The following is a 21,885-nucleotide window of genomic DNA, read 5'->3' as shown; positions in this document are numbered from 1 at the left end:
CTCGAGACTAGTCCAAGGCGTCTCTTGCCTTAGTAATTGTAACTGTGTGGTTTAAGATAGTGCTCTTTGAGAACCGATGAAATTAATCGGAGTGTTATAAAAGGTCGATCTCATACATATCTAGACAAGTTCCCATGTGACTTTGGCAAAGACATAACGTGAGAGTGTTGAAGTGCACCAACCTTACTCTCCTTCTTCTCCTTTTAACAGAGTCAACCTAGCTTTGGAGCAGCTTTAAGATGACAGAATAATTCAACAAAAAGCGTTAAGGGTTGCAAAGAGTAATGCGTAATTGAGCGAGTATTCACTAGGAATATTGGCACTTATTTGCTGGTTTTCTCTGTAGATGAATTAACATAGTTTGCTATATTGCCTCGTCCTCTATTATTGGGCAAATATATCGTCGTTAGCATAAGCCAAGATTAGCAGTTGATTAAAATCACAGACTTTTCATCTATGGTTGGTAAATTTTGATTAGTGATGGTAATTTTCAAACTTGCTTGAAGTTTTGAAGTAATTTCTCTCTTTTTGGCACTAGCAGCTTCATGGAAAAGCCGATGAAGCATGGATTTTTCAAAATATTAAAGCACAGAAGAACAAAAGGCAAGTATATACATAGAATGTGCACCAATGCTACGTATTTCGTTCAAGAGAGATTGAGAAGACGTGTTCTCCGGATGATATCGAATTTGACATATGTTCATATCAGATAAACTTCTTGAAAATTGAATAATATCTTGCCAAAAGGCCTAACTTCTATAGAACTGTATAATGTCTTGGCCAAGGCCAGTCCCCTAATTGCCTCGGTCTTTCTATTATAATTAGTATCATTATTTTCACTATGGTCATCGTCGCGGTTTGTTTAGAGAATCACAAAGAACGTGAAGGAACTTCCCTTGATTAATAATTTTCAATAACTCCCTTTTGGTGTCCACCTCTATCAATGAGACGCGTCTCTCCGGGCGGGTCCCAGTTTGAGCCCGTCCTTCAACCAATTATTACTCTCCTTCCCTAATCGGATGGTTCCCTCGCCTCGCTACATTGACTCAAACACGCGTACGCAATCACGTGGGTCGCCGTGCCCACACTGTCTCTCTCTATATATTATTAGTGGCATGTGTCATAGCTCCATGCAAAGTGAAGCCAATCGGTTCCTCCTCTGTTGTTTTCTCGGACCTCAAGCAAGACATGAACTTGTTCAGGCCCCAAGAGGATCATAAGTGAGGGGGAGAGTTCAACGCAGAGTACGTTTTATGCGTATGTCGTTTTGTAGATATATACCGTGAAACATGTTGAAGGAGGAGGGGTGTTGAGCATGGCAACCGGGAGAAGTGGCTATTATTATTCCATGTCGGCGTCCGAGATGGACAGGATCTTGCTCAGATTCCGGCCGATCGCTCCGAAGCCGGCTGCCAGTGGGTCGGCTTCTGGCGGATCTAGTTCCTCGCCCGAGAACAGCGGGCTCTGTAACATCAAGCCGGGGATCAAAAAGAGGAGGAGACGCAGCAAGCGTGGGAACGACGACAGCAAGAAGCCCGCCTCACGACGCAACAGAAAACGAAAGCCGGGTTGTGAGGAGAAGATCGTGTATGGATCATCAGGTGAGAGAGATTCCCTTGGCTTAATAAGATGGATTATCTTAATGACCCGTGCTTTTTTCTTTTCCCAGATCACTAAGAAGTGCAATTATCTGATGCATGTTTGTTATTTCTATGGGTTTTGTTCCTCGATAAATATGAAAATGATTTAGAATTACGGAAATGTTTTTATGACAGTATTGTTATAAATGGTATAATCTAAACGGTAGATTCACAAGCTATCACCGCGTGTTTTGCATAAAGCACACGTTGATTGGAAGATCGGATGATCGGAAATAGCTGATGGTATTGTCAAATTGTCGGGCTAGCAGCTTCTTTTAAATTAATACTTTTATAAGTATGTTTATCGAACGTTCTTAAGACACGTGTTAATATACAAATGAAGTAGGTTCATGTTTTAATACACGCATGTTCTTCTGATGAACTGCTTTTTCTAGCTCTTTATATAGATAGAATGATAAATATAGGTATTTTATATAAAGTTATGCTGGATAATTTAAGAATAATAATCTTTGCGTGCTATGTGACATTGGGAGCAAAAAAGGATTCATTATTCATCTAGATTGGAAAGATTCAAAAGGACGATGATTTATGAAGTTATCATGGATAAGTAAGAATAATGATTTTACAAAGGAAGCCCTTTGCTTTTAGTTTTCTCACAATCATCAAGGATGCACAAATAATTTATGTGAAAAAATAACTTCAAAAAGATTTCTATAAATCTTTTTAGACTTTAAGTATATGCAGTCCTATCTGCACCCAAAAAAGAAAATTCCTTTTCCAAATTTTCTAATTCACGTGGCCAAAGCAGGTGTAGGCAAAAAGGGAAATGAATGAAGTCAATTTGAAATAACGTCTTTAGAATTAAAAAGGTAGTTGAATAGTTAGTAAAGCATTAGGAGCTGCTAGTCTATGAACCTGAAATATTGTTTATTATTTCTGACCACACGACCTCCTAATTAATGAATGCTTTATTCAAAATACTCGTGATTATGGGTGGATCTACGATTGAAATTATATCGTACCTAACACTACTGTCTTGTTCAGTACTATTAAGAAAGCATTTTCCTTAAAGAATTTTCTATGATCTATCGGTGATAGAATAAAACATATATGATACATTGACACTCTTGTTCCAACATATGTCGTGTGTGTATTATAGTTAGATTGTATATAATTGTACCAAGCAAACAAAAGTTCCTATATTATAGTTAGGAGGATCGCTTTAATGAGCTTTCTTAGGGTGTTTGTTAAAGGCATACTTAATAAAAAAAATAATTATGACAAAAAAAAAGAAATAATAAATGTGACTTCGCAGCATTAATTGCAATAACCAATAATTTAGTGCGGTGAAAAGAATAAGTTTCCTTTCTATATTTAACAAGTGCTCAAAGTGGTTCTTTAACAAAGTCGTTTCAATTACTCAGGCGTCAACGTGATAAAGAGTAGAAGGGAAATTTCACGAAAAAATAGCCAAACATCTAAAAAAACAATTGTACCCAAAAAAGCATGATTAATCCAAACAGACATCATCGCCAACTAGTAAACAACTTCATTTTTTTATCCGACTTCTTTCTAAATAATATATAGTTGCAGTTGCTGACGCGATACAGTCCTTTGAGATTAGTTTCGTTTTACATCAATATGAGACCCACGAAACATTGTCAAACAAGAAAGCTAAACAAGCTTTAAATTTCATATTATATGCACGTGTACATCTTAGGTTTTCTTTTAAGCTAAATAAGTTTTTTTTTTTAAAGTGTGGTGTTGCATCTTTTGGTTTAGACTAAGATCTTCACCATATAGGTTATGCATCGATTTTGGTGTAGACATGATGCTAATGAACTTTTATTTTTGTCTACAAATGGTAAAGAAGGTGAACTTAGTTATTTTTTATAATCTTTATGCAGACTTGGGAGAGACTCCAGGACCTCGCTCCCTCAAATGGCTCGGCTTCGGCAATAAAGACGGAGCCCCCCCCAAAGAGAGCTACTTTCCCGAGAAGCCGTCGATGATGCCACGTGTGCTCAGTCCAGTGCATCGGACGTCAGCTGTGCAGAACCAGGCGACGCCACGAAACTCAATAGTGGCGTCAACGATCACCGTCGAATGGGTGGCCGACACGTGGGTGGCTTCGGATGCTTTGGGGCGCACGGACGCCGAGAGGAGGAGCAACCTGGAGACAGACACGTGTCCGGGATTCACATCCGACGGTTGGGGAAGGGTCACGTGGGCTAACGGGGCGTTCAGGAGGATGGTGGGTGCGGCGGAGGACCGGAGCAAGCTCATGGTGTGGCTGGTGGCGAAGGAGGGAGCGCCTGAGACGGCGGCGTTCGCGTGCAGGGTGAGGATGCAGTACGCGAGAAGTGGCGAGGGGAGAAGCTACTCGCTCACGCTGCCGTGCGATGTGTGGAGGATGGACGGCGGTGGTTTTGCATGGAGGCTCGACGTCGACGCCGCTCTAACTCTCGGTTTGGGACTTTAATTACAAAATCACCCCTTCCCAAAGGAGAGGGACAATAATGAAAGGAAAAATGGGAAAACAAAAATCGTGGGACGCTTAAAAGTTGTGAATATTTGTTAATATCTGCTGTTTCGCAACATATTTGCGTTGTAATAGTAATATTGGTTTTTTCTATTTAAATTTTTGAAGCATTGTTGGATTTTGAGGACGGACAAATCGAAGAATGCCCGAAATATCGCTTTGGTTCGATATTTATCTCGAGAGAAGATGCGATCATAAGAGTAGACAAAATATAAACTGAGGAAAACAATGAATAGACATCAATTCATAATTTGATAAAAGAATTTCATCTCCAAAGCCTATGGACATTAATAGTATTTGACACGAATGAATTAAGAAAAATCCTATCAACTTAACACACGATTCCTTTCCATCTTTGCCCTCTGTCCAATAGGACTATGTATCAAGAATAAAATTTGAAGCTCTTGGCTTGAATTATGATCTCCCTCAACGCACCAATGGGGGCTAAGACCATGAGCAAAACGCCAAGTATAATGCAGATCTGAAAAAAGGCACTTTCATCAGGAAAATGTTAGATTTAGCTGCACAAAGTGCCAAAGCAATATCACTTAAACGAAGAAGATGTGTATTAACCAATATACCCAGTTAGCAAACCAAGATAAGCTGAATTTCTTTGGCTTGTAGATGGCAAGCCACATGATGCAAGGCAGCTGAAATTATCATACAAAAGTTAAAAAAAAATCCACAATAATCAGCGTATAAGTTAAGATATACGAGTTAGTGAATATAGTGCCAATTGCTTACATAATATGTTGTGGGAGCAAAAGCAAATCCTCCGAAGAAGCTGAGAAGCCCTCCGAAAAATGGGAATGTGATGGCCAGGAACATTGTCAAAGCTGATCGTGAAACACAATTCGTATCCGATTAATCGAGTGACGAAAGAGACAATTTTGAAAGACTATCTGATAAAAAAGATAAGATGAGGGTTCGGGTCGGAACGAGTTCGGATGACTCACCAACATATGAGTTGCGAGCAATGAACCGGAGCATTCTAGTCGGCTTGAACTTCATTTTCTTCACCAAGCACGATTCTATCATATCGAACACCGGTATCGCAAACACCTGATATCCACACGACACCTCGTCGGCAAAAAGAGAACGAGGAAGAAAAGCATACAAAGATGGGTAATCGAATGGAGAGAGAGGATTGAAATTATCTATCTATACCTGATAGCTCCCGATCACATGAATCACGACAAACATATTAGCCGCGGCGATGAGCCAACGGGGCTTCTCGAGGGATATGAGGATGTTATCCTGGACCGAGTTTCCGAACACCCGGTAGCCAACGAATGCGACTGGAAAGTAGCACAAGGCGACGATCACATAAGCTAAAACCACTCCCTTCCACATCGGTTTCTTGGACGGCTTTTCCGGCGTCGAAGGGATCGTGGCCTGGATTTCCAGGACGACATTGTGACCAGCAAATGCAAACGCAATATCGCCCAGCGCGCTGAAGAACCCAAACACTCGGCCCGGGGTTGTCGAAGCCCTACTTCCGTATTGAACGTCTGGTTGAACCCCTCTGTCTGCTGATGCTACCCATGCGATTGTCGAGTAACTGCGAAATTACATGTTATGGTTGCTCTTTTAAGAAGATTAACATGAAAAAATGGCAGGCTGAACAATGAAAATTTCAGACAGTGTTGGATCCACAACGAAAGCGCTTCATCAGTTAAAACATTAGACGGAACTACCTAAAATTTACCCTGACATGAACTCCCAGGTTAATTCTAAGCGTATCCAAAAGAGAGACAAAAGGCATCCTTTCAGCATCAGAAGAACCAAAACATAGTGTTTGGACTATTAATTTATAGAAATATAATTTCCTCTGGTTACAATAAACAGACACAAAAAAATTATTTGGGAGTCTGAAGAATTTAATACCTCAAAGACATGACGGCCGCGGCGAGAGAGACGCCCGTGATGGAATTGAAGCTGGGGAGGTGAGAGAGGACCAAATGGACCGTCGCGAAGATCATGATGAAGTAGGTCGTCTTGATCGGCTTACAGTCGGGGCACACCGTGTCATGGAATTTCTGGAGCGATTTACCACCAGTTATCATGTACACGATGTTCACCCCGACCTCGACCATCAGCTGCTGTGGCACCACCACCCAGAGCCCCAGCTTGTCGCCGAAGGCGTGTTGTCCTAGCTCATGGTACCGGTCGAATCTCTTCCCGGGGACCATCTCGTGCATCTCCACCATTTGCCAGAGAGTGTATAGTGTGATGATCCATGACAGGATCATGACAGCGGCCCCAGGTCCCCTGGAATAGTAAATATTGGCAACCAGACAAAAACCTAGACCTAGATGAGAAGATTAGTGAATGTGCTGATGTATGTAAAAAAGAAAGGAAAAACTGACCACCCAAGTTGAGATATGGCATAAGGAAGCCCTAGGACCCCAGCTCCAACCATGGCAGTGACATTGTGAAAAGCAGAGTACCACCACTTGGCCTTCCTGGACTTGGTGATTGGAAGCCAGTCATTGATATCTTTCTCTGACATTTTTCTTCTTGTTGGGGAGCGATTGATCCTTGATTTCAATCTCTGCCTCTCTCTCTTTCTCTTCTTATCTTTTCACATCAGGAATTTCTGTAGAAAAAGCTAAGGGAACGAGTAAGGTGTGTAGAGATGGAAAAGATAGCTAAGAGTTTCGAAATATCTCGGGATCTTTTATTCTGTTAGCAACAGAATCTAGGAAAATTTTTAAGATACATCGAGTTCATGCGAGTCAATGCACCAAAGCCCTTGATTTTCTTAGATCCAACGTGGGATTCACACGATCCGACGATCGTGATGTATTGAGTTAACATGAATAGGTGCATCCAATTCTATACGACTACGTAACTCTCTAAGGAGAGCTTGGATCCGATTTGGACTGGGGCCAATATGGAATTTATGTGGCTTCCAGATTGATGAGAGAATTGTGACCAAGTCTTAAGAATATTAAAGCTGACTTTGTTCACTGTTCAGCTCTTTCTCTGTGTGTCTGTCAAATTTATTCCCCCATCTTTTTGCTGAAAATTAGATTTTGAATCCATTAACCTATCAAAGTTGTATCGGAATCATATTCCAGGCCTCGATTCCATTATGGTAGATTCATTTTGTTCAGTCGGTACTTCCTAGTGAACATGTCATTTCAAGGCAAATGTAGGGAACTGGTGCGCTTTGTACTTGATTTGGTTTTTCTTTTCTTTTTCCTGCCAAGCGAATTTCTTCTTCTTCTTTTTATGTGGGTTAGACCCCTCCAAGTGATCTTGAATTACACATATATGGATATAATTAATTTCTCTCTCTATCTCTTGTGTTTTATTTTTAAAAGAAAATTGCTAAGCTATTTTCCTATCAATGTAATTTTAAATTTGACTGATCTCGATAATCCATCATAACTTCAAATTTGATTCGGCGACGAATTAGTAGATAGAAACACAATCATTTGAGTTACGGCGCCCAAATCATGTATTTGAATCTTTTCTTTTGTTGAGATAAAAGGATGTTATTGAAGAACTCCTTGGCGATAATGAAACTCACTCAAAGTTTATCCATAAACGTCCTTCAAGATAGACATGATGATCCCCTCTTTCCCAGCATCACACGAGCCATACTTGCTTCGTTTAAAAACGAGAAGAGTCTGTAGACCATTTCAGGACAGATTTTGCCCACTGGAGGACTGGACAAAGTGCGACTTTCGGTTTAATAAAATTGAAGGACTTAGAAATTACTCTCTTGACTTGAGTTTGGAAACCGGGTCTATAAGATAGATTTTAAACCCTTTTTGAAAGGCATGTTTTGGCCCGACTTATCATGGATTGGCAATAAATAACACAGCAAATTGGCACAAGCAAGTTCCGTCTGCATCTTCCATCTTTTCCCAGCAATGATGGTGTGAGGGAAATTCGGTTCTGCGTTGTGATCAATGCTGAGTCCAATATTTTTATTTCTCGAAGAACAATCTCTAACAAGAGTATAGCTCGCTAATTAGCCGTGACTTGTGCTTACTCGGACATAAATTCTTTTTTGGCTGGACATTTTGATGCAGGTGATCGCTAGAGGAGCGACGGTAAAAGATAAAAGAGGCTAAAGAAGCAAGCAAGCTAAGCAAATCCCTGAGAAACAAATGAGTGATAAGTAACGGCCATTTTAAGAGAAAAGTGTCAAAAAATTCCTAAACCTATTAATGATGTTAATTTAATCATAAATCTTTTGTATTAATATCAATTCAGTCCTAAACCAATTTCTACGTTGGCACCGCTGGTGCTAACGTGGAATTTTTTTAATATTTTTAATATTTTTTAAAAAACCAAAATATTCTTTAAAAAATTATTTAGAATATTAGAATAATATGAAAAAATATCCAAGTCAACGCCAACCGTGTCACGTAAGACAATCGACGTCCATGTCAACGATTTTCAGCCAAAATTAACCGAATTAACTCAATTGACATAAATACAAAAGATTTGGAACTAAATTGACACCAATGCTAAAGGTTTAGACTAAATTGACACCAATAAAATGTTTAGGACTTAAGTGGCACCAATGCCAAAAGTTTAGAATTAAATTGGCACAAAAAAAGGGTTTTGAACTTAATTGGCACTAATGCAATAGGTTTAGGACTTTTTTGACACTTTTCCCATCATTTTCATGACAAGATCAGTTTGTCTATCAGACTATCTGAAAAAGGATAACAAGGTCTTTCCTTTTAGTGATGAAATAGAGAAGTACAAAGTATCCCAATCAAGCGTTAAGACTTAGATGATTAAGTGGGAGCTACAAATGCAACTGGAGAGACATGCAAGAGGGCAGGTTCGATCAATTTGAGAGATTTGATAGTTATTAAGTCATGAAAGAACAACTTAGGCTGCTCAAGGCTGTATTTACCCCTCTCCATCCTCTGCATAATAGCCATCTCAAGATAAAGAAACACAAGCATCATTAGCGGAAGCCACAAAATCATCAGGATCTTTTGGAAGAATAACTAGGTAAGTGAAGTTTTATTCTGACAACACTTAGACAATTTATACGTCCAGATTGTCTATACAGAGATGCAGCATATAAAATTGATAGAAAGGAAGAGTCCTTAACAAGTGGATGGTCAAAAAAATGTTTGGTGACAGAGAAGCAGACCTCCTGAATCGATTCTCTGTTTTTGTCTCCACCTTTCTACCAGAAAATCTTCGTCATTTGAAAATTTCAGGTACTTATCCAGGTCAAACTCGCAGCCTGAGTGATATTTACCACTATATCTTCTAGATTCTCCTGATTGACTGCCAGTGGATTCTCCGACCACCACTACAGGGCTATCTACGATTACTGGACTCCAACTACCATGACTGCTGGAGGAAAAATAGCTCGGGTCCCGTGCAATATTGACTTCCTATTTCACAAATGTGATACGGTATGAAATCAGATGAAACAGAGATAACAAGGACGGGCGGAGGATTAACCACGAGAACATAAGTTCCACCGACAAGATGGCGGACAACAAATACAAGCACAACACCCGGGAAAAAATCAACTGTCAATCTTTTTAGCAAAGAAACAAAAGGACACAGGTAGTAACTATCCATTACCTGAGCTGCATCCAACATTCCACCTCTTGAAGCCATTGGCGACTGCATCTTTTTCTTGCTCGATAGTGGAGAGACGTCATTGCTGGTTTCCCATTGTAACCATGGCAATACAACCCCGTCCATTTCAATGGGAAGAGGCATGGATTTTGCAAGATTCTGAAAAGTATCTAGCTTAGTTGTCCCTCCTAAAGTTGAGCTTGTATCACTTCTTTCTCCATCTAACGATGATATATCTGTATCTTCCACATTGGAAAGGAACTCCTGGATATATTTCTCGGCCTCGTCAGCCAGATGATTAGACGTCCTGCTTTTGTCATTACTACTCTGGTGATTTTATAAGAGAGAGAATGAGCTAAAGTTACCAAGCGGCAGAACTCAACAGTAAATATTCCAAATTTGAAAATCAAGAGAAAGAATGTTACCTTTCTGTTTCGCGACGGTTTATCCAGTACAGGGGATTTTGCATCAGGAGGTAATTCATTTACAATCTGACTGAGCTCTTTCCCACGCTGCTCTTCCAACATAATTTCAGCTAATAAATCCTTTTTACGCTTCTCTGACTGTCAATGTGTCAAGTGAAATCTGTAATGAAATCATTGACTAATCTTCTTCCAAGAAGACAGAGTACTAAAGAAGTCCTTGCTCAAATATCCAGTGGCGATAAAGTAATAGGATCGATGTCTCAGTACAGTAAATGTTCAAAAATTGTCACCTTATGGAATTGCACAACAGGAGCTTACATAGTAGAATGAATAAGGTAAATATTAGCATCAGCAGGATGCTGAGGTAATCTGACATACCTGTTCTAGCTTTGTTGCGTAGTTTCTTCTTATGGTGGAGACAGCCTGACGAACATCAGAATTTTCTAAAGCTAAATAATTGTCGTGCGCTCCAACAGAAGGCTTACTTCTCAACACAACCTGCAAGCATTGCCAAAGTACAGAGAAGTTTTGATGATACTACTCGAAAATCAAACAGAGGACTCACTGGAGGTGAATCGAGTTAGCAAACAGTTCCATCAAGACAGAAATGTTTAAGACCTGTTCGATTTCCATCTTGATCTCTTCCATAGCATGTCTGAATTCTTGACGCATTGCTTCGCACAACCCAGTGTTAACATCCCCTCCAGTTGGGTGGTTGGCCTAAAGGAAGAGATTTGTGAGCAAAAGGGCAAAGGACTGCAGTGTGCTGGACACACGATAGCTTTAATTTTGAAACACTTACAGTCTTCAGGGCATAAACTGCTCGTATTGTTCTCTCACTTCCGTTTTTCCCAAAATAAGCATCCTTCGCTTCGTCATCGGTCAGTGCAGATGAATGGCTCTAATAAGAATAAGATAGATTGTTAAGTATAATTTATATCCTAAAAGTTGCACTAAGGGAGCACATAAACTGGCCAGCAGGCCAGTTCAAACTGAAAGTTAGCCGCTGTCATGCGACCACAGCCACATACCAATAAATTTGAATGCTACGAACAGGCAGAATGAGAGAACTTACAGAATAACCATCATAGGACTTGAGATCCTTTTGGCTCGAAGACCTTCTCAGTGCTTGTCTGTTGCTTGAAGCTGAGGGTTTCTGTGATGGCAGCTTTTGCTTGTTTCCATTACCCACAATCTTGTTATTAGGATAACCAAGAGAACTGCGAGAATTGTCCACATCACTCTATCATGTGCAAACAAAGCAAAGGAATAAGTATAGTGCTCCATTTGATTCTATATTACAGAAAGACTATCCAATTCAACTTATATCAGGAGGACAGAGCATGGAATGACAGCCAGTCAATTTCTTTTTGTAATTGACACGCTCTTGGAATTGGTGTAAAGTTATGTGCTTAAAAGCTAGTAGCAAATCCATACTCCTTTCAATCATCAGCATTTTCAAATTTAGATAATGGAAATGAGCATTTCTCATATTCAAGAACAAAATGACACAGGAAATTTTCACAGATTAAGGGGGTGCCTGGCAACAATTCTCTAGAAATCAACTTCTGGCAAAATAATTTTTCTTCTACTTCTACTTCTGAGCAAAAGTAATTTCTTTTTACCTCATCGTGGGGCTCCAAAACTACTTATAGAGCAAAACAATGCTAGAAAAATGAAGTTACACAATGCTCCAAAATGTGCACCACTAAACGAATTTTTGGCTCCAAAAGCATTTTGAAGCAGAAATTTTACTCCAAAATTATTGTCATGCACGCCGCGCCCTAAGCAGCTCAAAAGTGAGTAGCTTCTTTGCCCATTAAAAACATGTGATCTACAGTAAAACACGACTAAATTACTCAAAACATGCGAATGGAAGAACGTGAAGTTCACCTCGGAATCGCTAATCTGGCAGCGGACCACCGAAACCGACCTCCTCCGCCGTGAATTACTTTCCGCAGCCACCCTTCCCGCACCAGAACCCTCAAACACATTACCCTTACCACCACCAACTCTCGACCTTTGCCTGGAAACCGACCTCCCCCGCCTCTGCGAAGCAGTTTCCCCTTTCTTAGGGCTGACGTCAGTGTTCCGCAAGCTCGACCGACCTCGATCTTCGGAACCGAAGAACTCAATAGCGAGATCATCGAGGCTGATCTCCGGCAACCCCGATCCTCGCGTGGTGTTCACGAACCGTCCTCTGGGAGCCGGTTTATCGTTGCCGAATGAATCCTCTGGTTCCGCCAGCCGGTGGGAGAAGCGGCTCACGCTCCGCGACCGGCGGTGAGCTGAACTCCGATTAGAGGAAGCGGAGCCGTCGGTGGAGGCCGAGGAAGCCCCGATCGGTGTCCTCTTCGTCGTGGACCTGAACGCCGACGTCGCCATTTTCCCAAGTGTCGTGAGTTCACCAGTCGAACGGCATATATACACCAGTCAATGACTGGAGCTCGAGACGAGAGGGACGTTAGGGTTTAAGATCGCTCATTGATGTCAGGATTGATTAGAGAGACAGAGAGAGAGAGGATGAAACTTGAAGGAGGAGAAGAATGGCGGAGAGGTCGAAACTGGGAAAGCAATTTTGAAATTTTGGAGGCAGGCGGAGAGGAAGGAATGGAAAGTCATTAACAGGTCTCCAGGTTGGAATTCCCACGCTTTATTATGTTGACCGTTAAATTGTAAATATTTTTCGACCAAAAAAAAAGTGTAAATATTTCCCTAATTTATATTTAAATAAAAATTGACAGCCAATTTGATTGATTTTGTTGCTATCGTCGATAGTTAAGCATGGTCGGTAGATATCGTAATCCGGCCACCCATTTTCTTTCCTAATTAAAGACTTTCCTTGGCTATTTTTTTTTTTTTTTTGTCATCATCAACAACTTTTTTTTTTGTGGACAAGTTAGTAAATCTATTTCACTTGAAAAGAAAATATCACGATATCTCGTATCCAAAATGGAGGAGTATGTAATTATCAATATTTACCTAAGTTATATGTTAGATAAAACCCCGTGAGCATATTCGTCTTTTCCTGTTCCAAGTTATAGATTCGCATCTCCTATATATTTACTAGTTTTCGTGGAACACGAAAGTAGAAGACATTGCTGGTTACCAATGTCAAAAGTAAACTCGACCAATCGATGGATCGAGTCGGCCACCAAACCTAAAACATCATGTTCGGGATTGTCATGATTCCAATATTTTCGTATCGTCAATCGATCCGACCGGATATATTTTGGTAAACACGACACAGAAAGGACAAATGGTTTAGTTAATTATGTCCGTTTCGTGCCATTAGACAATCCATCGTTAGATAAAACGAAAATTTTAGAGGAGTAGGTATGTAAAATAACTAGCTAGGCAATTAATTTAGAGGGAGATAACGGTTGCAACTCAATTTGTGTATGAATTGCCCTGTCGCTACTCCTCCTTAAATCGCAACCACAACCATTATTGGTCACGAAGTTGGCCAGTGATGATCTTCCCACCGAACTTACAATTTCGAATTCACTGAGCATCTATCGTGCCAAAATAAATAAGGATTTTATGAATCTCAAATCTAATAGTGGGTTACAAACTGATTTAAAATTTTCCAAGAGGCCCGATTGTTAGCTAGTAATTTTTACCAACACAATAACTTCACTACACTCGAGCACAATAGAGAATGACTAACTAATTTTAGATTTTCTAAGTGAACTCCTCACTTAGTCGGCAACTTAACCGGGCGAGGATGGATAGCGTGTTCTAATTCTCGGGTAAAACTACTACCGCCGTTTAAGAAGAATTAAAAATGAGGGTAATTTTCCCTTTGTTTCGTAAAAAATAAATGATTTTGAAAGTATTTTTTAAAAAGTGATCGATTGTATTGTTCACGAAAGTGAATTAACGAAAAATATTTTCATCTTCTACAAAAATATTTAGACATAAATTATTGTCGACAATGAAAATACTTTTCATTAACTAATTATTTCAAGTAATATGATTTTTCGAAAAAAAAAATTTCAAATCATTTATGGTAGGTTTTAGCTTTCTGTAGGGGATGCTAGTTGGGATGCAAGAGGGCCAAATTGGGCAAATACTTAGGAGCAATAGCGCTTAGTTAGGGGAAACACATTTATTCCTCATCTTCTATCGGCCTCGATTGCAATAGTTCTGCTTGTGATTGGTGGTTGGAAAAGAACTTATTTTTATATGACCGACAATGGCTCACTCAAAACACGAGAATTTATCTAAAAGTTCTAAACCTATTATACTTATACCAATTCAATCCTAAGTTTTTTTTTTAATTGAGTCCTAAATTTTTTTATATTCTGTCAATTAAGTCTAGAGACGAGCAGTTCCCAGTCCGGTCCGATCCAGTTCCTGGTGATCCAATTGTATGATTCTTGCTCTTCGTGCTTTTTAGAGAACAATCATGGAAATATGCATAATAGCATTTTGAACCAACTTATAGTCGCGTTGGATGTAGAATTTATTGCGGTAGTGTTTGTGCAGACTAAGTGGAAATCAAAAATTGAGGAAGCAGGTGGACAAGTTCATGCCAAGATTAGGAAAGGTATTATTCTATGAACTGAAGTGTGGATAATTGCTCCGTTCTTGCTTCATTCCTTACGGTAAGTTCAAAGCCGTTGAACTGGTAAATGTACGTTGCATTGACGATTGACAGGCACTAATTGCGTCGTTGGTGGAGAGCTGGACGATCAAGAGGCTGAGATGAGAAAGGCTAGGTAGGCTACTGTTAAGGCTGGCCTTCAATATGAGATTTCTTGAGCTAATGTGGCAGTTTGTTTTGCAGGAGGGTGAAAAAAAAAAAAAACTAAAATCGATTGGTCCAGTCCGGTCCTCTACCCCTGAATCGGGAACTGGACCGCACGGCCACTTGTTTCGTTATTAAGGATCGGGAACCGGACCACTATCCTCTGGAGTTGGGAACCGGATCATTGGTCCGTGTGGCTCTCGATCCGATCGATTCGATTTGCTCATCCCTAATTAAGTCCATCTCGATCAATTTTGATCGAAATAGCCGATTTGGACGATAGTTGTCCTACATGGCATGGGTAACGAGAGCCCGATGACACTCTCTGGTAAGGTGAGCAAATTGGATCGATCGGACTAAGAATTGCCGGACCGCACCGGACCGGTGGTCCGGTTCTCGATCCTAAAAAATGGAACCAATGGTTGGGCGATCTAGTTCTCGGTTCCGGACATACAGGATTGGGCTAGCCGATTTTATTTATTTTATTCTTTTTAATTGTCAAACGTAGCCCTAATCTAATTAATGTAATATTTCTTTCCCAATCTTTCTAGTACAGATAGCTCACAATCTTTTAGCAAAATCTGTCGAGCATCGATCGGATCCTTTCCAACATCTAAATGGGTGATTCTTCCCTGTTTTTTCTATGATGCAAGCTCAATTTTTAGTATTTGCGGCACGCATTGGCCACCATGAATTGACAAATTAATCCAAGAAAGTAAAGTCATGCTCAAATCAGATATGCACTTCTCTACATTTGTTCCCCTGAATGAGCAAGTAACGACTCCATTCCTAATCCTATCAACACAAGCTCTGACTCCACAACCAGAAATATGAGCAATCCAGAAGTGGATACCTACATTGAGCCGTCAGTCGCTAATGATACTGTTCACATTTCAGGAATCACACAAGTAAAGCAGCTAAAGCTTAAACAAAGCCAAACAAAAGGAAAGCTAAAAGTCTATGCGTTAAACCACACAAGAAAATGAAATTTTAAAGTTCATTATCGGTTCTCGGGATGCTCGGTCGGGTCCCCAGTTCCAGAAATTGAGAACTGGGACCATCGGTCCTGTTCCTGGTTCTAACCGGACCGGACAGGAAAATCTCATCCTTACTCATTGGCCATTTTTTATTGAAAAAAAAAACATAAAATGAAAGAAAAGAAAAATAAAATATAATAAAAAATCATAAAATATCAAAATATCGTTAAAAATTATCTACATTAACGCTGCTCATGTCATATAGGACTGTTGGTGTCCACGTTAGAGATTGTCGACCAAAATTGATCGGACGGACTCAACCGACAAAACGTGAAAAATCCGAAGACTCAGTTGACAAAATTAAAAAGATTTAGAAATGAATTCGTAAAAGTGCAATAGATTTATGACTTTTTTTTTATATATAAATTTAGGAACTCATTTTTCCAAAGAAGTTACATGTAATCGAGGGGTGGCCAGGTAAAACGTCCAAAAGGAATGCTTTTCCCCCCTCCGTGAAGCTGGATCTCTTTGCAATCGATGGGCTGGCCAGGCCCAGAGCAGAGGAAAGGATCCGTCCGGCATCAACTTTTGCAGAATCAGAAGTATGGCCTGGTCCGGTCTGTCAACGTTAAAATGCCAGGTTCAAACCCAGCAAACATCCATAAAGAAGAGCTGAAAGTTTGCCTTTTGAGTCCGTGACTTGACGATGGATAATGAAAGCTCGACGGAGAAGAAATCAATTAGTTTACCGTGACGCCGAGCATCGATGATGCGTGTGGATGAGGGAGGTGTGGACCAGATTCTAGAGCAAGAAGCAAAAGTTCGATGGTTTAAAATTAATCTGTATATGGGTTATGCAAGTACTTGAACTATTAGATAATCATAGTCGATGATAACATCACTATTTCCATGGCTATTCCAGAACCGTACGTGGGATTTTCTATATTTTCTCCCTGAATGATTATAGTAGGCGCAATCCAAATAATCCATGCAGCTTTAACATCTCTTGGTCAACGTAATTTTTTTTTTTAAAGAATAGCCTATTCCTAAGTTGAGAGAGATAAATTGAACAAGTATGAGCGTCCTCTATTAGGATGTACTATTAAACCTAAATTGGGGTTATCAGCTAAGAACTACGGTAGAGCAGTTTATGAATGTCTTATTGGTGGACTTATGGCCAAAAACCCAATTTAGGCCGTTTCACAATAAACAAAACCAACAAACAAGTTATCCGTATAGCAATCTGAATAAAAAAATGGGTCTAGGAACCATTTTGCCAGCTCTAGTTATGGCTTGTAAGTTCACGGGAAATTGACAGATTCCCAGTCCCGCTATAATCACTCAAACAGACCGAGATTTACGTGAAAGAAAAATCTAGTATCGGTTCTTCCCCCAGTTGAAACACTAAAAGCTTCCTCAGAGGCTTGAACTAATAAATTATCTTGGCAAACCGGCAACCAAAGATGTTTTTATCTGCGAAGTAGTAATCTTACTCCATCCTAGTCTACATGGAGTGAAATATTTCATTTACACAGATAGCCTTACTTGTCTTTCTATTAAAAAGCAGGAAAGTTTTGACGTTTCGCTTTTATGCATTTTGCCCTAGGTATCCTTGCTCCTATCAAACAAAAGATTCTACACACCTAATCCTAATGACAGAAACTATTATAATTTCTAAGATAGCGTGCAATTTGAATTTTATGAAACTAAACATGCAATCACTATATGACTTGGATTGCATGACATGGCATATGACGTGGCATAGATGATGATGACATGGCAATTACATGGAAACGATGACGTGGCAAAATGACAGGGCAAGAATGGTTAGGTGGATGATGACATGGCAAGAATAATGACATGACAAGAAAGATGCCGTTAAATCTATATGATATGCTCGTGTTATTTTTTGGTATTTTATTCTAAATTCAAAATATAAAAACTATCTAAAGTGTGAGATTATGCAATTTAAATTAGGAAAATAATTTAAACAAATCCTATTCTAATTTGGAAACTTTCCTAACTACCACATATTTTCCAAACATGAAATCCTAATTAGGAAACTAATTTATCCTAACAAGCAGTGCAATTTTTTTTTGTAATTTTCAATATAAGAAAGTTTACTAAACCAAAGGCATGAAATATATTAATCCCTTAATGCAATATTCACCAAGATTCAAAACAGAAAATCAACACAATAAAAAAACCAGGATTTGAAGATAACAATCATACATTTATACTTTCTAACATCTTCACAATGATCTTGATAACAAAAGTATAGGAACCGTATGAATAGGTGGTAAATGAATCATTTGATCCACGTCAAAAGAGATATTACATGGACCACCTCAATTTCTTCACTAATTTTCATCGCAAGCATCTCAAGTTCTTTGATTCTTGATCGAGACTTCTCTTCTCAAGCCTCGTACACATTGTCTCGCCGTAAGCAAAGCTAGTTAATAACTCGTGTAAATTACACATATTATGGATAAACATAAAAACTTTTATTCACTCCTTTGACCATATGTGACATACGCGTGAATTGCACGTTTGGTGATGGAGCCAAAAATACCATTTAAAAAAAAATAGAAAAGAGGAAAATTTTGACAAGGCCAGAGGATGAAGATTCTCCACAAATACGGTTTCAACGACAAGCCCTTGCAAAAGAGAGAAAGAGAAACAGAAGGAATGAAAAGTAGTGTCATTAAGTTAGTAAAAAATACTTGTACAGGGTAAAACGGATAAACCTACAATGGTCTTCAATCCTATACCAGTAAGAGATAAGAATAGAAACACATGCTTCATCACAGAGGAAGATGAAAAATAGGGTTTGAAAATGACAATCATGCCTGTAGACTCTCTAACATCTTCTGAGTGACCTTCGTAACAAAAGTATAGATAGGAACTGTGTGAACAAGTAATAAATGAGTCATTTGAAACTTTCCCATCTAGGAAAGTATATGAACAGTAAAGTTCGACCACGGAATGATGTTAATAAATAGTAACTTGCAAATATTCCAGGTTTATTATTGACAATAAGATTGTCAATTTAATTATTAATTATGATAAATTTACAAAAATTGAGTTGCTAGGAATATGAGCAAAATTTACTAAGAGATATCTAATTATCGACATGGCCATTAAATTTACAAACTATAAACAAATGGTATAAATATCATGTTATTAAAGGGACAAGAATTCGACCCAAAGAAAAAGGAGAGAGAAAACTTTTTCAGGTTGTTTTCCATATTTGGATAGTTATTGAGTCAATTAGGTATGGGTCACTAAAAACTATATTTCATATAAAGGGATCGAGACGGGAATGCGGGTCGATTTGAGTCAGACCATTTTCAACTTGACCCGTCCCGACTTCACGTGCGTAGTTTAGAGGGCTATGTTTTCACTTCATAAGTAGTAAATTTGTCTTTTCCAACCATGTAATTGTACATAGGAGAATTCAGAAAGCTGCACACAATCATCTTTCTCTTCCTTTTCGCTGATTTACTTCCTATTAGGGACGTTTATGAAACTTAGCCGGTCGATTTGCCAATTCTTAGCTCAGTTGTGTTTGCGCGCTGGTAATTGTACAGGCGTAGTTTGAGTTGCTCTAAATTGACATGAAGAGTTCAAGTTCAGCTGAGAGTTACTCAATATTCGTTATCGGCCATGATGGTTCCTGATAATATCTATTGTACGTATTGGATTGTGTACGACACGTTCTCATTTGATGAGCACTTCGAGGAATGGACTATGGTATCTCCTGAGCTACGAATCTCAGTATGGCTAAATATTAATGAATGCTCGATCTAAAGTGTACCTCATCTTACAAGGTATCGGGTCGTCTTTTGGAGACCAACACCTTTGATATTTGGTAATGTTTTGATAAAGTTCAAGGGAGTAGTTCCACTTTTGCAATCAACAACTAGTCAGCTAAAACAGTTCCATCTTATATTTCTACTGGTGTTTGGATTTCAGTTTTTAACCTTTTTAAGCTTGAGAGAAAATTTCAATTAAAGGTCCGAAGTACCCTCATTTTCTCAAATAAATGTCTCAAGTGGATTTTGTTTCAAATGAGGGCTTGAATGCCTCATTTTCTCAAATAAGAGAATGAAGTAAACCTTATTTCAGATAATGGAATGAAGTAACCATATCGCTCTTAAAGAAGGGCCCGACCTCAACGCTAGTTAAGGGTATTTTTATAATTTACTTTTTTGCATTTTTCTTCTTTAATAATTAAATTAAATTAAAAGAGTAAACTAAATTTATTTATAAAAAGAGCCTTGCATGCCCTCACCCAAATCGGGCCAAGGGTTATCGCTGGCGGGGTTGCTGCCCAGCCCCCCTAGTCAATGGCGCCCACAACCAAATCCGGGCGAGGGCTCACAGGCGATCACTTGCGATTGGCCACTAGCCAGAGCCCGATTGACCCTCGCCCCACCATCGCCGGGGGTGGGGAGGGGGGGGGCTTTTTTATAAATAAATTTACTTTCTTTTTTAATTAAATTAGAAAAAAGGAAATAAATGAAGAAAATACCCATAACTAGCTAGTGAGGTCAGACTTTTTTTTGAGTCTAATATGACCACTTCAAGCTCTTATTGAAATAATGTTCACTTTAGGCTTTTATTTGAGAAAATGAGTTTATTTCATACCATTATTTGGAATTTTCCCTAAGCTTGAGAACTCAAGAGACTTGGATAATAAGCTGCAAAAATTGTGCCACGGGATGATAATGGTCGCATAGCCATGGAATAAGGTATAAAAAGAAAATGTCCCTACCTTTGAATGTTGTCCAAAACTCTTGTGTATATACATGAACAAATGTCTAGCATAGGACAACCTCGTCTTACTCTTGCCTAGAATGTCGTACATAAAAGAGACCGTATATGTTCCCCACATTGTACTTAGGTGTCACTCCGTGAAGCTATATCATCTTGGAGAGATAATATCACCATACTATAAACGTCTTACAAGGTGACTAGTATGGGTTGATCTTCAAAAGCTTAATACTCAGAAGAGCTTTATCCCAGTCAGTAGCCACGTAAAGAATGTATATTGACCCATTTTCCTGGGCAGCTGGGTCATAAGATTCTTGGAAGCTTTTCCTATAACTCAGTACAATCTGAATAGTGTCGTCTCTGCCATGGTTGCGTAATCGACATCGACTAAACTACACATGTGGGTGGTCACATGGTACTACGATACTCCTCATGTAGCCATATTCTTACTGTAATTTCCGATGTCGACAGCCAGCATAAAGACAAAAAGAAGAGGAAGAGTCAGCAAAGTCCTCCTCGAAGTGAATGGCCTTTGAAACCAAGAGATAATGGCTTGTAGGCAGAATGGCAAACATCCCATCTTCCAGAGAATGGCCCCTTCTCCTGTTGGGAATTATGGGCTCCTTGTCTCTCCCCATGTAGTGCTTGTCCTTTGCCTGTTCTTGTCACAACACAAGCGTTTTTACACTCCTTACTACTCTCACTCTCAGCTCAACTCTGATTGTGAAGCTTTTTATCCCGACCATGCTTGTATGGCCTTATCCTCATTGCTTAGAGCCTTTGAGTGCCAGCAGCAGTTAATGCTTTGCCCCTCGGTGCCTCTTTCTCTCTCTGTTGGCTCTCTATTCTCTAGATAGCTTAGAATCCTAACATAAAGACTCTTGCTGTAGTTTCTCCTAAAAGTTAATAGGATTAACTCAAGGACTGAATGTTGTGAATACTATCTACTTTAACATGGACCTTATGCATGGGGTATGCAGGCAAAAGTCAGTTTCCATGAACGACTCCATGCACTTCTCTGTTTTAGTTATCTCGTGTCAATTAATGTTGTACTTCTACTAGTATAGGATGTGGATTATGCACGTCATTTTAATCTATGACCATAGGACACACCGTTCAAACTGGAAACATGTGATTTATATGCAAGTAACAACAAGAAAAGAAGTTCAGATCTTTCTAGCTTTTGGTAGTATGTGTCAAGATCTTTCTAGCTTTTAGTATCAAGCATGGCCTTGTT

At 39.3% G+C, this 21,885-nt stretch overlaps 3 protein-coding genes across 7 annotated transcripts; 1 reads left to right on the top strand and 2 right to left on the bottom strand.

Moving 5' to 3' along the window:
- The first annotated feature begins 1,153 nt into the window (after positions 1–1,153).
- LOC115749469 lies at positions 1,154–4,214 on the top strand. Of its 2 annotated transcripts, XM_048282782.1 has the most exons (3): positions 1,154–1,601; positions 3,509–4,092; positions 4,150–4,214. In XM_048282782.1, the coding sequence occupies exons 1-2, from the start codon at positions 1,316–1,318 to the stop codon at positions 4,081–4,083; spliced, it is 861 nt and encodes a 286-aa protein (XP_048138739.1). In that variant the 5' UTR covers positions 1,154–1,315; the 3' UTR covers positions 4,084–4,092; positions 4,150–4,214. The 2 variants fall into 2 exon arrangements, with proteins under 2 accessions (XP_048138739.1, XP_030542149.1); XM_030686289.2 differs by lacking the exon at positions 4,150–4,214 and having other exon boundaries at positions 3,509–4,098.
- LOC115749465 lies at positions 4,021–12,772 on the bottom strand. 3 transcript variants are annotated; one of them, XM_048282780.1, is made up of 10 exons: positions 12,036–12,771; positions 11,218–11,385; positions 10,945–11,043; positions 10,761–10,862; positions 10,521–10,640; positions 10,143–10,280; positions 9,721–10,044; positions 9,345–9,524; positions 4,161–4,217; positions 4,021–4,101 (listed from the first exon to the last, which is right to left on the bottom strand). In XM_048282780.1, exons 1-9 carry the CDS (start codon positions 12,525–12,527, stop codon positions 4,179–4,181), a joined length of 1,662 nt encoding a protein of 553 aa, XP_048138737.1. In that variant the 5' UTR covers positions 12,528–12,771; the 3' UTR covers positions 4,021–4,101; positions 4,161–4,178. The 3 variants fall into 3 exon arrangements, with proteins under 3 accessions (XP_048138737.1, XP_048138735.1, XP_030542142.1); XM_048282778.1 differs by lacking the exons at positions 4,021–4,101; positions 4,161–4,217 and having other exon boundaries at positions 9,112–9,524; positions 10,143–10,229; positions 12,036–12,772; XM_030686282.2 differs by lacking the exons at positions 4,021–4,101; positions 4,161–4,217 and having other exon boundaries at positions 9,112–9,524; positions 12,036–12,770.
- Positions 4,418–6,771, bottom strand: LOC115749471 (lysine histidine transporter 1-like). Of its 2 annotated transcripts, none has more exons than XM_030686291.2 (7): positions 6,513–6,771; positions 6,031–6,414; positions 5,311–5,704; positions 5,100–5,205; positions 4,888–4,979; positions 4,725–4,793; positions 4,418–4,624 (listed from the first exon to the last, which is right to left on the bottom strand). In XM_030686291.2, the coding sequence occupies exons 1-7, from the start codon at positions 6,653–6,655 to the stop codon at positions 4,526–4,528; spliced, it is 1,287 nt and encodes a 428-aa protein (XP_030542151.2). In that variant the 5' UTR covers positions 6,656–6,771; the 3' UTR covers positions 4,418–4,525. The 2 variants fall into 2 exon arrangements, with proteins under 2 accessions (XP_030542151.2, XP_048138738.1); XM_048282781.1 differs by having other exon boundaries at positions 4,550–4,624; positions 4,692–4,793.
- Positions 12,773–21,885: the final 9,113 nt, after the last annotated feature.

This window comes from Rhodamnia argentea, chromosome 7 (genome assembly GCF_020921035.1).
Source record: "Rhodamnia argentea isolate NSW1041297 chromosome 7, ASM2092103v1, whole genome shotgun sequence".
NCBI classification, from domain to species: Eukaryota; Viridiplantae; Streptophyta; class Magnoliopsida; order Myrtales; family Myrtaceae; genus Rhodamnia; species Rhodamnia argentea.
Note: the sequence above shows the minus strand (reverse complement) of the source record. Positions and strands in the feature narration are given on the sequence as shown.

What these genes read in the sequence shown, in the direction of transcription:
- LOC115749469 (XM_048282782.1), top strand. Translation starts at nt 1,316, where the DNA reads ATGGCAACCGGGAGAAGTGGCTATTATTATTCCATGTCGGCGTCCGAG. An exon ending in GATCGTGTATGGATCATCAG is followed by an intron (nt 1,602 to 3,508) that starts GTGAGAGAGATT and finishes ATCTTTATGCAG; the next exon opens with ACTTGGGAGAGACTCCAGGA.
- LOC115749465 (XM_030686282.2), bottom strand. Translation starts at nt 12,527, where the DNA reads ATGGCGACGTCGGCGTTCAGGTCCACGACGAAGAGGACACCGATCGGG. An exon ending in CAGTTTATGCCCTGAAGACT is followed by an intron (nt 10,863 to 10,944) that starts GTAAGTGTTTCA and finishes CTCTTCCTTTAG; the next exon opens with GCCAACCACCCAACTGGAGG. An exon ending in ACGCAACAAAGCTAGAACAG is followed by an intron (nt 10,281 to 10,520) that starts GTATGTCAGATT and finishes ACACATTGACAG; the next exon opens with TCAGAGAAGCGTAAAAAGGA.
- LOC115749471 (XM_030686291.2), bottom strand. Translation starts at nt 6,655, where the DNA reads ATGTCAGAGAAAGATATCAATGACTGGCTTCCAATCACCAAGTCCAGG. An exon ending in GCGGCCGTCATGTCTTTGAG is followed by an intron (nt 5,705 to 6,030) that starts GTATTAAATTCT and finishes GTAATTTCGCAG; the next exon opens with TTACTCGACAATCGCATGGG. An exon ending in TATCTTGGTTTGCTAACTGG is followed by an intron (nt 4,625 to 4,724) that starts GTATATTGGTTA and finishes GCCTTTTTTCAG; the next exon opens with ATCTGCATTATACTTGGCGT.